The sequence below is a fragment of the Orycteropus afer genome, unplaced genomic scaffold (genome assembly GCF_000298275.1).
Source record: "Orycteropus afer afer isolate SDZICR_OR568_19922 unplaced genomic scaffold, OryAfe1.0 scaffold00042, whole genome shotgun sequence".
NCBI lineage: Eukaryota > Metazoa > Chordata > Mammalia > Tubulidentata > Orycteropodidae > Orycteropus > Orycteropus afer.
This window is the reverse complement of record NW_006921629.1, coordinates 11,762,091-11,776,863: the sequence shown is the minus strand read 5'-3', so window position 1 is coordinate 11,776,863 and position 14,773 is coordinate 11,762,091. Positions and strand designations below refer to the sequence as shown.

The window sequence follows — 14,773 nt, the reverse complement described above, 5'->3', positions numbered from 1 at the left end:
TCTGGTGGCATGGTGGTTAAAGCAGGTGGCTGCGAACCAAAAGACTGACAGTTCGAACTCACCATCCACTCCATGGGAGAAAGAAGAGGTTATTCTGCTTCCATAAAGATTTACAGTCTTGGAAACCCTATGGGGCATTTCTACTCTGTCCTATAGGGTCGCTATGAGTCAGAATCAACTTGATGGCAGTGGGTTCTTTGGTTTTGGTGTAGAGACCAGAGACAATTCATCCAGGGCCCACAGAACTTCAACAAGAGAACCAGCAGAACCCCAGCCAGTAGATGTGATAAAAAGAAAGTATCAGTTACTGCTGAGTCAATTCTGACTCATGGCAACCCATGTGTGTCACACTAAGAGTGAGCTCCACAGAACTTTCAGTGGCTGATTTTTTGAAAGCAGATCACCAGGGCTTTCTTCCAAGGTGTTCTGGGTGGACTCAAACTCCCAACTTTTAAGCTAGCAGCCAAGCACAATGATGGTTTGCACTACTTGAGGACTCCAGTGGCTATAATAGGGAGGAACAAATATTTGTCCTAAATCTCACATCCACCTCGAGGTTGGACCCAGAGGTGGATTTCCTTGTTGATGTCCATGAGTCCTCCCTGTGCCAGCCCAGGAAGGCTCCCAACATCCTTCCACAAATGCTTCCTCACCTCATCCACACAAAACTGATAGCTCTGAGGGGCTGACACCTCCTCACTCAAGCCTGACAGAAGGGGAAAGTTTCCCTTCCCAGCCCCAGAACAAAAAAGAGGTAGGTGGCAGTACCAAGAGACAAAGAGATGGAATCAGGCTTGGGGCAGTGCTATGAACTAAAAAGGAAACCCAACCCCCAGGCAAAGAGAAGCTGATAGGCAATTTAGGAGCCTCGAAGACACAGCCTATGCTCAATAAGAATGCCCAAAAGTGATTAGACAAGAAGGCCCTCTGACGGCCATGTTCTTCCCAAGCATGAGACGACATGCACACCTGCCTAGCCTACCTTGGAGGGTCTCTGGAGCACTGACGAGGCGTTGAGAGCAAAGCACAAAAAGAACTATGTAGGAATAAGACTGGCTCACATGGACAATGGGAACCCCAGAGCTCCATTGTTGCTGTTGTTGTTGTTGTGTTTGCCATCGAGTCGGATCTGACTCATAGCGACCCCTTCTTGGGTTTCCGAGGCGGTATCACTATGGAAGTAGATTGCCCAGCCTTCCTTCCGAAGAGTTCCATTAGCCTCTTCTAATGAAGAGGTCTAAGACTTGCATAAAAAGGAAAGAAGAAGGCTGAAGAAGGGTTACTTCCCAGCTGGCCAGCCCAACTCAGGGACTGGTGGGTCTCCAGAGATGAGTCTGTTCTGATCAAGATCAGATCAAGTTCAAACACACTCAGCTTCAGTGAAATGCCCTGTGTGAGCTGGAAGCGAATCAGGAAATCAGCCCCAGCCCTTTCATTTCATGAAGCCCAGAGAGCTTGCAGTTGAAAGTCTTGGTGGGTTAGCCCAAACCCCCTGCTTGCTATTACAGCCCTGCCGACCCTCCACCTGGCCTCTCCATGAAGCCTTCTCCACTCTCTTCTACTGTGAGAAGCCTTGTCACATGCTGAGCCATATGGTGTCTTCTGCTTAGTTAAGGTGCTTTGAAGGTCAAGGACTATGGCCTGAGTATGACCCCCCCAGGGCTTGGCACATGCTGGGCACACAGCCGCCCCTCCCTAAATGCCTATTGATCCATTTGAGCATGAAGATCAGATCATGAAAAACACAGCCTTGGAGACAACCAACAGCATTCCAAGAGAGGCAGCCCCAGGCCCACTCCCAGCCCACCCTGTGCGATCCACAGTCTACATTCTGGCTGGGAGTTGGGCTCTCACTCAGCCCATCTGCTCAGCATCTCTTTGAAAAACACAAGAAACAGAGGTGGGGGAGGGTGAGCAAAAGACTAGTTGCAACAGGCATGGGGAGCAAAGGGATTCTCAGCTGGGGGGCAACTACTATTCCAGCAATCCCTGCGGGGGTGGTGGTGGAAGGAGCAACAAGAGGACGGGCTGTCCTTGGGCATGGGTGATGGGATGAAGAGGATGCTTTACCAAAAGTGGTTTGGGTCTTAGAATCTAACTTATTCCACAAGGGGAACACAACTACCTGCAGGGAGACCCTGGCAGGTCCTTTCTTGTCTCTGTGCGTTCGGTTTACTTACAGAGCCAATAGATGGTCCATTCCTGACATTCTATGACTGCCAAGCTAATCAGCCAAAGGGGCACCTCACCCTGTGGCTATACTGCCAAGGGAACAAAAGGCCCACCTCAATTACCCAGATGCCCAGAGGGTAGTGAGCAGATTCATGAGGAGACCTGCGGAGACCCCCAGCCTTCACCCCGTGGCACCTCAGACCTCAGCATGCAAGAATAACTTGGGGAAGTCAGAGGTGTCAACAAAGCAGAGACAGATATGCAGATAGTAGCCCAAATCTGCAGAGTTAACAAGAATCTCAGGTGAGACTGATGAGGAAGGGAAGGGTCTTTGGTCCACAGCTTAAAGAGTACACTCTAGGAGCTTAATTTAGAAAATTATTACCTGGGGACAGAGAGCCTGCTGGGATATAAGATTCACGCGAAAACAGAGTGGTGAAGGAGCAATGCCAGAAGCAAGCTCAGAGTCCCTGCCTCCACCAGTCTGGATCTGCCATGCAGAAAACACTATAAACGTCTATCAGGCACCCACTCTGAGCCAGGACACAGTCACTGCCCTCAAGGAACTCAGTCTAGGGGAAGGGTTGGACCCCCAGCAACAGGAACTGCAATATAATTTGGTAATTGCAATCACAACAGGAAGGCTTCCTCTGGGGCTGGCTGGAGCAGGCTGGTGTGAGGTGAGGACTATGGTTTGAAATCCCATACAGGTCAGTTACTTGTGCACATGGAGGAAAACATGTGCTAGCCACAAACATGCTCCTAACCACAGCCACTGCTGTCTTAACCACAGAATAAGCCCACATCACAGTTACAAAGAGTCCCCGAAGTTCAGGCATACCACACACACTGGTCACAACACCAACCATGGAAGGGCCCAACTGTTGTCTTTGAGTCCCAGGCAACCCCCCACATCTTGGGGCTCTGGACAGTAAAGTCACTGGTTGTGAAATTCCTAAGCAGAATTCAAAGAGAAGGACAGAATGTTTGGGGGATGGGCGTGGAGAGTTGATAGTGAGTCAATGAGGTTTCCCTCAGGGTTGCTGCTCTGCTCTGCGCCTGCCTGGGACTCTGCTCAAGCCAGCCTTATCCCCCTGGGCCCTGTGACACCCCAGCCCAGAACAAAGCAGGGTCAGGCACTCAGAGGATGTCTGTAAATATCTTTGGAATGAATAAATATGTTAACTCATAATCTCTTACTGTGGACCAGATTTCTGATCTCTGCTCTCTCCTGCTACTCCTCACCCCTCTGACTCCTTCCTTCTGGCTTTCACATGTGCTCAAATCTCTCCAGCTCAGAAGCATTCTCTACACCTGGCTCTCACCATCTCTCCTCACTCCTGAGCACATTCCAATCTGCTGTCCATCTCTTACTCCTCCCCTGGACTGCACTCATTTACATCAGCAGCCACCACCAAGCCCTAAACCCAGTAGCCACTGTGCACTCCCATAATTCTTGGTCTCTGAGCAGCATTCAATATCCCTTCCCTCCACATCTAGGTCCAGCCTCCTCTGCAGAGACTCAAGACCAGCTGGAGGAGTCCCTCTTCTTCTCACTCCATGCTCCGCCTGGACAGCTCACCACTGTGAGCTGACCTCTAAGAGAACACTCCCAGATTTGGACCTCCAGCCCAGCCAGACCCTTCTTCTGAACCTGGCCCCAAATACCCAGCTGCTCACAGACATCCTCCTCATATCTCAGGCACTTCAAACTCAGCACATTGAGAATTTAGACCCTGACCTACCCCCTTCATCCCGAGTCGTTCCAACCTCAGCAAAAGGCTCCCCCATGTATCCAGTTGCTCCAAAACTGGAAGCCACTTTTTTCTCCTCCCTCTTCCCTAATCCTCAAATCTCAATCTACCTCCTTGAAATTTGAGATGGAAGTAGGGCACCATCCTCTCCTGCCTGGGCTACCACCGCAGGCCTCCCAAACTTATCTCCCAATTGCCACTCCACTCCCTCTCATGTATTCTCCCCGTAACCATTCTTCAAAAATCCCATCCTCTGCAGAAGAGTATGAAGGGATGGACACTGGGAGGAGGTAACTATGGGGAGGAAGTGGGAGGGGAGCTGCTGCATTGTAAATTTTGGTCAATGACATGAGACAAAGTATATGTGAACTGCTGTATGAAAAGTGAATTTACTCTGTAAATCTTCACCCAAATCCTAATTAAAAAAAAAAATAAAAAAAAATCCCATCCTCTTACTCCTCTGATGAAAATCAATGACTTCAGTGCCCTTTGTTAGGATAAACACGAAAATCTTTTAGCAAAACTTCCCATTATCTGCTTGCTCTGGTCCCTGCCTACATGTCCAGCCTCTCTGTCCCTAACCCTGGGTGTTCTAGCTATTCTGGTCTTCTTCCCCATCTCTCTCCTGCCTCAGCACATGTGTACATAGCCAGAGCAATGATTCTCAAGCATAATGTGCAAACCTAGCACTTGGAGACTTCAGTAAAATGCCGGTATTGATTCAGGAAGTCTGGAGCAGGGCTTGAGATTTTGCATTTCTAGAGTGCTTCCAAATGATGCAAAAGATGATCCGAAAGATACCAGTGCTGGTTCCTCCTCACTTGAGTTACAAGGATCTAGGGCATTCTCCCTCTGACTCCACCTTTGCCTGACTGACTCCCACTCAATTGTCAGGGCTCAGCTTAAACATCTTTTCCTCAAAGAAGCTCTATCGGACCCTCCCAAAGACTAGGTTAGATAGCCCTCCAACTCCTGTTACATTCTTCCAAGCTACCCTTGCTTCTCCTTTAGAATATTCATCACATCTAAGTGTCTTCTCTCCCTAGATACACTACAAACTCCAGGAGAGAAGGGACCCAAACTGCCTTGTTCACTACTAGACCCCCAATATCTAGCACATCATCAACACCTGTGGTAGAAAGCTGCTGGTCTTGCTCATCTTGCTCATTTCCTCTTCTTTTCATAGTAGCACCTCAAGTTTCCTTTGAGGAACCACCCCTTCCCCACTCTCTATTCTTATGGTTTAGTTGGGTGGGCATGATTCTCAAGTCTGGCCAATCAATGCCTTCTATCTCTCTGGCCACAATAATTGGTTCAAAGATAGGCATGTGACCTGAGCCAGGCCAATGAGCTTCAATCCCTGGGTCTTCTGTTAGAAGTGTTACCAAAAAAGATACTCTTTTTTCCACTGGGATTACTTTCAGTAGGCAGAAGTTGCTGTCACCCTCCTGCTACCACAGAGACAAAGCTTGACAAAGAATGAAACCAACACAGACGAGAGACAGAACTCAGGATGCAGCCATGCCTGGGCTTTATACTTGCCATTACAAAGGCAATAAACTTCTTTTTATGCTTAAGCCCAACTGAATTATGTTTCTGTCACTTGAAGAATTCTGACTATTATGACATATAAATTCTAGGTATTGAAGGAAATAAACGAGTGAATAAGTGAGTAAGTAAAGCCTACCAGGGAGCTCTGGTAGCGTAGTGGCTAAGGCACTTGACTGCTAACCAGAAGGCTAGAGGTTCAAACCCACCAGCCACTCCTTGGAAGGAAGATGGGGCAATCTCCTTCCGTAGTGATACTGCCTTGGAAACCCAAGGAGGGGTCACTATGAGTCGGGTCTGACTCAATGGCACATAACAACAACAACAAAGCCTACCAAGAGAAAGTCCTAGGAAACTTTCAGAGTTCTCTCTGCAAATGCACACCACCCATGAGCACAGAGATAAGCATCCCACAGCCAACTCTGCAAATCATAGGGCTAAAACTCAGAATGGTGACATGCTTCTCACCATCACTCTGCAAATAAGCCAACCCCAGCACCCAGCTCAGATATCAACAACACTGGGACCAGGTTTGTGAAGCTGGTCTTTCAATGTCCCCTGGGGGCCCCACCAGGACAGCAGAGATGTTCTCAGTCAGCCCTGCGCCTGCCCACTGCAGAACTCCTAATCCAACCAGGGCTCTGGCTGCCATTCCCATACTACACGCCCTTGCTCCTGGTAAGCATTCAGTATGAGATGAGAGCAGGAACATGGGTAGGTTTTACCTGCATCCTCTGGGGGTGCCACCTTGCAATAGGTTTGGTCAGGGAAGGGGGTACAACATGAAGCATTAGGAAGAGATGTCTAATTATTTCCTTATGAGTCATCCCAGAGCAAACCCCAGAATAGAGATGGGGATTGGCCTAGATGTCCCCTCAGATGACTCAGGAGGCAGATGTCTTCTTCAGAGCTCATTCTCACCCTGAAAAGCATTCGAGGTGGAGGTGCTGCCTAGGCAGGGACATTGGCTGAGCCAAAAGTTCCCCTAAGGGCCAGCTCAGGCCTGTGGGACCATCCTGCTGGGGGGACTGGAAGGTGGACAAAGAAGAGTGTGGGAATAGGAATGGGTGAGAATACTGTCCCCTGCTCCTTTCCAGGAATGAGAGGGTGTTGGGCCTGGGATCTGTTCTCCCCAGGGAACAGACTTATGAATGAAATGCTAGTGAGAAAAGACAAGACCCAAGGACATCCCAAGAGGAACAGTCAGATGCAGAGAGATTAGCACAAGAGTGCCATTCAAATCCTATGAGGGTCCCCCTCCACAGGACCCCTCCCTCCCCACCACCAGCCCCAGACAGACCTTTTGGGTGGCTGCCCCTTAAAGTACCTGCTGCATTCAAAATCTGCCTCACTTCCTCCCACCTGGGCTCCCTGCTCCTGAGCCCCTCAGCTCCATAAAGCCTTCCACTAATGACCAAGAACTGTGCCAACCTTGTTTCAACACCAGTCTATTTCCTCGCCACCCCTTGACACTGCCACACCTAAGTCTTACAGGCACACTTGCAGTCCCACACCTGTGCAGTTTAATTAGATGCTGTCTCCAGAGGTGTCAGCTACTCCATGGCCTCCACTGGGACACGGAACAACTGCGCCTGCAGCCAAAGTGACATCAAGGACTTGATACTTGCCCCAACACGCTTCCCTTCTCCCCTTATCAACTCTAAGGCTCTTACCTTCATGGTGGGAGGTGCAGTGAGAGGCGGGGATAGTGGCCGGTCTGGGAGGGTTACATCTGAGCTGTTGGCCAGCTCCTGCTTCCTGTGAAGAGACCAAATAACACAGAATTGGTGAGTGAAGGCCTGCCTGCCCCCTTCCTTTCCTGTTCTCCAAGAGCCCTGGGCTCACAATAAGGGGGAAGTCAGCACAAAATCATCAAGGCAAAGGAATATGCTGGGAGGAGCACAGAGTTCAAGTCAACAAAGGTAAATACTATTACATCTCCAATCCTGCAACAGCAGTAATAACAATAATCTATGAGTGGATACCATAGACAGACACTCAAGCTAAACAGGGGTAGGAAGGTGTGGGACCACACCCACAAATATATATAAGTTTGACAGAGAATACTTCTACATATATATTCATATGTGGGACCTCTGGTGGCATAGTACCTAAGGCATTTGACTGCTAACCAGAAGGCTGGTGGTTCAAACCCACCAGCCATTCCTCGGAAGGAAGATTGGGCAATCTACTTCTGTAGAGATACCACCTTGGGAACCCAAGGAGAGGTCACTATGAGTTGAGTTGACTCAATCCCAGTGACGTTTTTTTTTTTTTTTTTGGTATTCATATGTGTTGCAAATATATCCATGAATATAGTAGAGCATACAGGGGGCAAAATTATGAAAACTTCTTAGCCCTCACAAAACACCTTGAGGGAATGAGTCACTGGGCCTTGGGACTCAGGACCATAGTCTCAAGTCTATGACAACTGGCACTAAGTCAATTGGCATAACATAGTCCACAAAAACATGTTCCACACCATGCTTTGGTGAGTAGTGACTGGGTCTTAAAAGCTTTTGAGAGCCTATGGTCTCTCCCCATCTGAAGCAAAGAAGAGTGAAGGAAATCAAAGACACAAGGAAACAATTAGTCCATAGTTCTAACAGACCATGTGAACCCCAGCCTCCATAACCCTGAGACCAGAAGAACTAGATGGTGCCAAACCACCACTGACAGCTCTGAAAGGAATCACAATAGGTGGTCCTGGATTGAAGGAGAGAAAAATATGGACCAAAACTCAAAATCATAAAAAAGACCAGGCTTACTGAGCTGATAGAGACTGGTGGGACCCTAGAGACTATGGTCCTCAAGACACCCTTCAAGCCAAATGACAGACAGGTCTGTAAGGTGAACAATAACACCAGGGGGGTATGCAGTCATTAGAACAATCAACCATATGAGTCAAAAGGGCAGCATTTGCCTAGGAATAAATCTCAAAAACCAGGAAAAGATACGAAAGAAGGACAAAGGGAAACAATAAACAGGGAGGAAGTGGGAAGAGTGCCGTTACATTGTGGGGCTTGCAATCAATGTCACAAAACAAAATGTGTACGAATTGTTGAATGGAAAACCAATCTGCTCTGCAAACTTCCACCCAAACGACAATTTAAAGAAAAAAAATGGGGGTGGGGGCAGAGTACTGGGCTCAGGGGCACAGTTTAACACACAATGCAGAAAACAGAAAGTTGAATGCCTTTTCTTTCCTGGGATATCCTAAAGTCTAAAGATGGTCCCCAGACCACCAGCATTAGCATCACCTGGGAAATGCTAGGAATATAAATTCTCAGGTGCACACCAGAACCTCGGCAATGAGGTCCAGGCATCTGTGTTTGAGCAAGCTCTCCAAGAGATTCTGATGCATGCTCAAGTTTGAGAACGACTAGTCAAAAGTGATACAGGTCACAGGACTGAGGCTGGGGTGAGAAAAGAAGGAGAGGAATCGTCATCCGGGATTCATCGTCCCTCAAGCCCCTTTGTTCCTAAACACACACACACACACACACACACACAGGCCCTGGCCAGAGAGCAGCCTTTGAGAGGGTGAGGCTGCATACTGTGAAAGCTGCAGGTAAAACTTATTTTATTTAGGCCATTGCTGGCTAGGATGGTGGCAAGGCAGCTAAACAGAGTTGCGTCACCATGACAACACAATTACGACAAATTCGCTGCTCTCACACACTCCCCACTTTCCATCTGGCCCTTGCTGGTGACCAGGCTGTTTGCAGCCCAATCACCAGGCAGAATGTTCAGGATGAGATAAGCCTTCGTGAGAATGATTATGCAACAGGGCCAGCTGGGCAGAACCTGGGGGAATCCCCAACAAGGACTCTGGTATGCTGGCCTTGCCCTGACTATATCCAAGGGGTGAAGGGGAGGCAAAGACCATGATATAAGAGCTTAAGAAGAGAGGACTGGGCTGTCAAAGCCCCCAACTTTGTAACTCGCTCCTTCTCCCGAGCTCCCCACTGAAGTAGCCAAGGGAGTCAGCCCAACACCTAAGTCCTCATTGAAATGACCCAAAGATCTCACTGCCAAGTTGACAGAATGCTTTTGTACCCCTGGCCAGTCCGTGTCCTGCCAACTGGGGCAACAGCTCCACTCCTAAGCCTTCTTCATGGGAGCTGCCCACCCCTCCTCCCTGCAGAGCCCAGACCTCCAGCTTCCACCTCATGCCCAGACTCTATCTCGTCCTGCTCCCCTCACCCACAGGCCATCAGCCACACTGGCCCCTCTCCAGCCATCTTAGAGAGACCAAGGTCTAGGAAGAAAAATGCGGAAGGGAGGTAGAGGCACAGGCAGGAGACTGGCAGGGTTGATACTGATGAGGTCATATGGCTCCTCTGCCAAGCCAGATGTTCAGGTACCCTCCTTATACGGCCGCTGGCACCTGGAAGGCCCAAGAAACCCCTTGTCTACCCTGGCTCAATCACTCTTGCGTGCCCTGCAGCCTGCTGCACCTCATTGTCCTCTAATCAGCCAGATAACAGGGCCACCTGAACACCTGGCTTGGCAGAGGAGCCAATGACCCCATCAACCTCAAACCTGCCAGTCTCCCCTTGTCTACTCCTCCATTTTCCTTCCACTTTCTTTTTCCAGGATCTTGGTCCTCTGTGATGGCTGGAGAGGGCCTCTCCATCCTGATCCAGAGGGTAACTGGTGCAATAACCAGCAGGGCCAACACTTAGCACACGCATGCGTGCACACACCCACACTTACACACAGAGGAATGGACGCAGCACCTGCCAGCTCTCAGATGGAACCACCAGCCTTCCACTTACGATCTTGGATGTTACTGTGCTGGGGTCCAATATGGCTGCTCTGTCCCTCAACAGAGGCTCATCCTCTCCTGCCACTCAGCCCTCTCCTAGGCACCCACTGTTCCTTCTCATTGGGGTTGGGCCCTGAGGACTATCATGGGAGAAAGGAAAGGAGGAAGGTGAAGATGAGGGTAGCTCATCTGTGGGGTTCAGAGCCTGGTAGGGAAAAGCAAGCAGGAAGAGGAAGGAAGGCAAGCTCCCCCACTCAAAGTCTCTAGGTCTGCTTTGGGGTTAGCTGAGAACCTCTGGCCTTTTGCCCTGAAGATGGCATGTAGACAAACTTAGTAACAGAAGACCTGGGTCTCCAGGAACAAACCCTAGAGGAGGCAATGCCAGAAGGGTTTATTATCACTAGCCAAGGGGCACAGCCATGCTGTCCAGTTCTCCTCATAAGAGGCAAGATGTCCACTTCCATGAGACCAGAGCAGATTTAATTATTGTCCAAAGCCCCTGAGCCCCTGGCAAAGGGCCCCAGTAACCAATCCTCCCTCAGCTGAGCCTCTCTCCATTGGGTCACTTTGTTTCTACTGGAAATTAGAATAATCTCCTGAGATGAGTCTCCCAGGGAGTGGTGAGGACTATCAAGTAGGAGCTTGAGGCAAATTCCTGTTGGCAGGAATTCAGGAGTGATGCTTGGGAGCCTGGAAGGTGCAGAGCAAGAAGGAGTACCAGTGGCTCACTGGCTTGATGCTATAAGACTCTGGGGAGGAGATACGAGGTGTGCGGGATGCATGGTTGTTGTCCTCAAAAAGATCAGAACCCACCGCACAACAGGCCCTGTCACAAACTGAAATCTACCCTATCTTAGTATTCAGATGACCCGAGTGGCACCTCCAAGGGGTGGGTGGGTCACACTGCACTCTAGACTCCAGCCCTCCCTCCTAGGAGCCAGTGGCACATATTTAACAGCTAACTACCCAAGTTCCAGGTTCTGGCTTTGGCCTTATAATCAGAAGAACAAAAACAAAGAGGATCAACTGGAAGAACAAAAACAGAGGATCGAAGCGACTTTTCTGCCTCACCAACCCTGCTTGGATCAGCTGTGATCAACCTTCTGCTGCCCCAGCACTCACAACCAATGACATCTGCATGTGAGCCATACTCCCAAGGAAGGCCAGGGCCAGCAGGTGCAGCCACTAGCTGGTGCTGAGATAAGCTAGTCAGAGCTACAGTGCTCATGCAGTTCCACCCCTCTCTTTCCTCTCAGGCAACCATATCTAACTTGAGTAGGTGAAATGGACATGATTACATCAAGGTATAACCTTGAATCTGGTCTTATTTATTATGCACTCAAAACCAAACTCACTGCCTTTGAGTTGATTCTGACTCACAGTGACCCCCCCATTGAGATTCCGAGGTGGTAAATCTTTACTGAAGTAGATTGCTTCATCTTCCTGCTGCAGAGCGGCTGGGGGATTTGAACTGCCCACCTTCTGGTTAGCAGTCAAATGCCTTAGGTACTGTGCCACCATAGCCCCTTTATTTATTATAAGCAAAAGGTAAATCATTAGCAAAAGTTAGCACCTTTACTATTATTTGTAACAACTTTCTTGTAACCCACAATGACTTCAATATGTGTCATGGCTCTGAGATTGAAAATTGTTCCTCCAGTAAACCCAGCCAAAAATTCTAAGGATACAGGGTCCCAGACTCACACAAAGATACACAGGAACCCGTAAGAGGAGGGGTTGGTGATGGAGGCAGCAAGGAAAGGAAAGAACGGAGGAGGAGGAGGAAGAGAAGGTATAGGACAAGAGGAGGAAGAACGTACATTCAGCTCAATGAGAAGAGTGGTCACTTACATGAAATATTTAAAATAGGCGAATGTATAGAGATCAAAGTTTATTAATGGTAACCAGGGATGGGAGAGGGGAGCTCCTTGCTTAAGGGGCACTGAGCCTCTGTGAAGGGAAATGGAAAAATTTGGTAATTGAAAGTGGTAATGGTTGCACAGGAGTTCTGGTAGCATAGTGGCTAAAGCACTTGACTGTTAACCAGAAGGCTGGCGGTTCAAACCCACCAGCCACTCCTCGGAAGGAAGGTTGGGCAATCCTACTTCCGTAGTGATACTGCCTCGGAAACCCAAGGAGGGGTCGCTATGAGTCGGGGCCGACTCGACGGCACATAACAACAACAACAACAATGGTTGCACGGTGATTGTAATTAACATCACAGAACTGCATGTATAAAAAATGTGGAAATGGCAAGTGTTTTGTTATATAGATACCTGTGTTATATAGATACAGTTATGTTGGCTGCTAACTGAAAGATCGGGGGCTCAAGTCCATCCAGAGGTGGCTCAGAAGAAAGCTTGACTATCTACTTCCAAAAAGTCAGCTGCTGAAAACCCAATGGAGCAGTTCCACACTGACACACATGGGAACAGAGTCCACTGGACAGCAACTGGTTTTGGTTTCTGGTTATTGTGGTGGCGGTGGTTGTTATGAGTTAGTTAGTTGTTAGTTGCCTTTGAGTCCATTCTGACTGGGGCACCCCCTGTGTTAGCACCAATTTTTTTAAAAAGAGAGAGAGGTAGCAAAAGCAGGTATGAATGGGCAGGTGAGGAGAGCCCCCTCCAGGCCTGAGGGAAGTCATGGAGGCCCTGCCAATCAGCATCTCTGCTGCCCCAGGAGTTTCCTCTCCACCCCATGGCCCATGCTAGGTCATGTGATGCTGGTTCTCTGGGGTTGTTTCCCCAGAAGCATGGGAGATCCTGGGGCAGATGAGAGTGCTCAGGGTGGCCAGAAGAGGTCCTAGTCTGCTTTATCGCTATGCAGATCTCAGGAGGAAATGATCCAAGGGGTCTGGAGTGGAAGCTGAGAAATGAAAGGGGATGATTCACCCACATGGGGTGGTTCACAGGGAAATCTGTTCACAGGGAACAAGACAGACCCTGCAGAAGGCATGCTCATAACATAGCGTGGAGGTCCCCTGGGTCTCACCTCCACCACAGATGACTCTGCCCTAGACCATCTGAGGTCATATGCAGCCACTCTCTCTCCAATGTTGCTATGGAAAGTACCCTACACTAGCAATCAAGAAATTCCTGTATTCTTGGCTCTGCCTGTTACCTCACTGTGTGACCTTGGTTAAGTCACCTCACCTCTCTGCATCTCTCTGTGCTCTGTGTCAATAATATTCTGAGGAATTGAAAGTAATGGCTGACATCCAACTGCAAGAATTGGTCCCTTCTCATCCAGAGCAAAGAAGAATGAACAAAACCAGAGACACATGGAAGCAGTCCAAAGGACTAGTGGATCATGAGAGCCTCAGCCTGCTGACAATGCGAACGGAAGGACTAGATAGATGGTGCCCAGCTACCACTGCCAAGCACTGGGAGAGGGATCAGTGCAGGACATCCTGGATAAAGTGGGAGAACAGTGTGGAACAAAATCAAAATCATTAAAAAGACCAGGCTGACTGGTCTGATAGAGACTGGTAAAACCCCCAAGACAATGGCCCCTAGTCACCCCTCAAGCCTGGAGCTGGATTCACTCCCGTGGCTTCCAGCCAAACAATGGACAGGCATGTAAGGTGAACATTTACACCAGGTGGGCACACTCTAGAACAATCAATCATGGGAGATTAGAAGGGCAGTGTTTGCACAGGGAGATTGTGCAGAGGGCAGGAATCCATAGGAAAGAGAGACATAGGGAATAGGTAACCACAGGGCGGAAGTGGGAAGATAACTGTTCCATCACGGGGATTGCAATCAATGTCATGAAACAAAATGTGTATGAACTGTTGTCTGGAAAATTAATTTACTCTGTAAACTTTCACCCAAATTACAATTATTAAAAAAAAAAAAAAGGTAATGGCTGGGAAATAAACATCAAGTCCCATACAAGTATAGACCATTATTATTATCATCGTCATCATCAGTGTAACTATTATAAAACGGTGATCTGGTCCTCTAAGTACAGAGAGAGAGAGAAGCAAGGATCTAAGGCTGTGCCCGTGCCTTTGAAAACGTTTCTGGTCTGTCCAATAAACATTGGTTCTAGTCCTAGATATTGACTCTCCACTAATCATCAACCACAGGAAAAATACCCTTCCATCAGCAGATGGCCCTGGGGCCAGGTTTGAGATCAAACCTTCCAACTCTCCTTTTCTGCATCTCCCCACACCAGACTCAGTTCCACTTTCTGTCTTGCTGTCCAAATAGCCAATCTAATGAGATACAAACTGCTGGTTGCTGCAAAGAGCTTCTCCACAAAAGCAAGCCAAAAGGAACAAGAAACTGTATTGTTAATAGCCAAAAGCAGAAACAACACAAATGTCATAACGATCAAATGGATAAAGAAAATGTAGTCTATGCATATAAAAACTAAAACCAAACTCACTGCCATTGAGTCAATTTGACTCGTAGCAACATCTCCTTGGGTTTCCGAGGCAGTATCTCTATTGAAGTAGATTGCACAGTCTTCCTCCCAAGGAGTGGCTGGTGGGTTTGAACCACCAGACTTCTGATTAGCAGTC

The 14,773-nt window shown here is 48.6% G+C and overlaps 1 protein-coding gene across 1 annotated transcript in view; it reads right to left on the bottom strand.

The window, feature by feature from the left end:
- The window catches only part of RAP1GAP2 (RAP1 GTPase activating protein 2), a 145,985-nt gene extending 138,739 nt beyond the window's left edge, over positions 1 to 7,246 (bottom strand). Inside the window, exon 1 of the mRNA XM_007937578.2 lies at positions 7,148 to 7,246. Coding sequence (XP_007935769.1) covers positions 7,148 to 7,153 — 6 coding nt within the window. The 5' untranslated portion in view covers positions 7,154 to 7,246. The remainder of the gene's footprint in view (positions 1 to 7,147) is intronic.
- Positions 7,247 to 14,773: the final 7,527 nt, after the last annotated feature.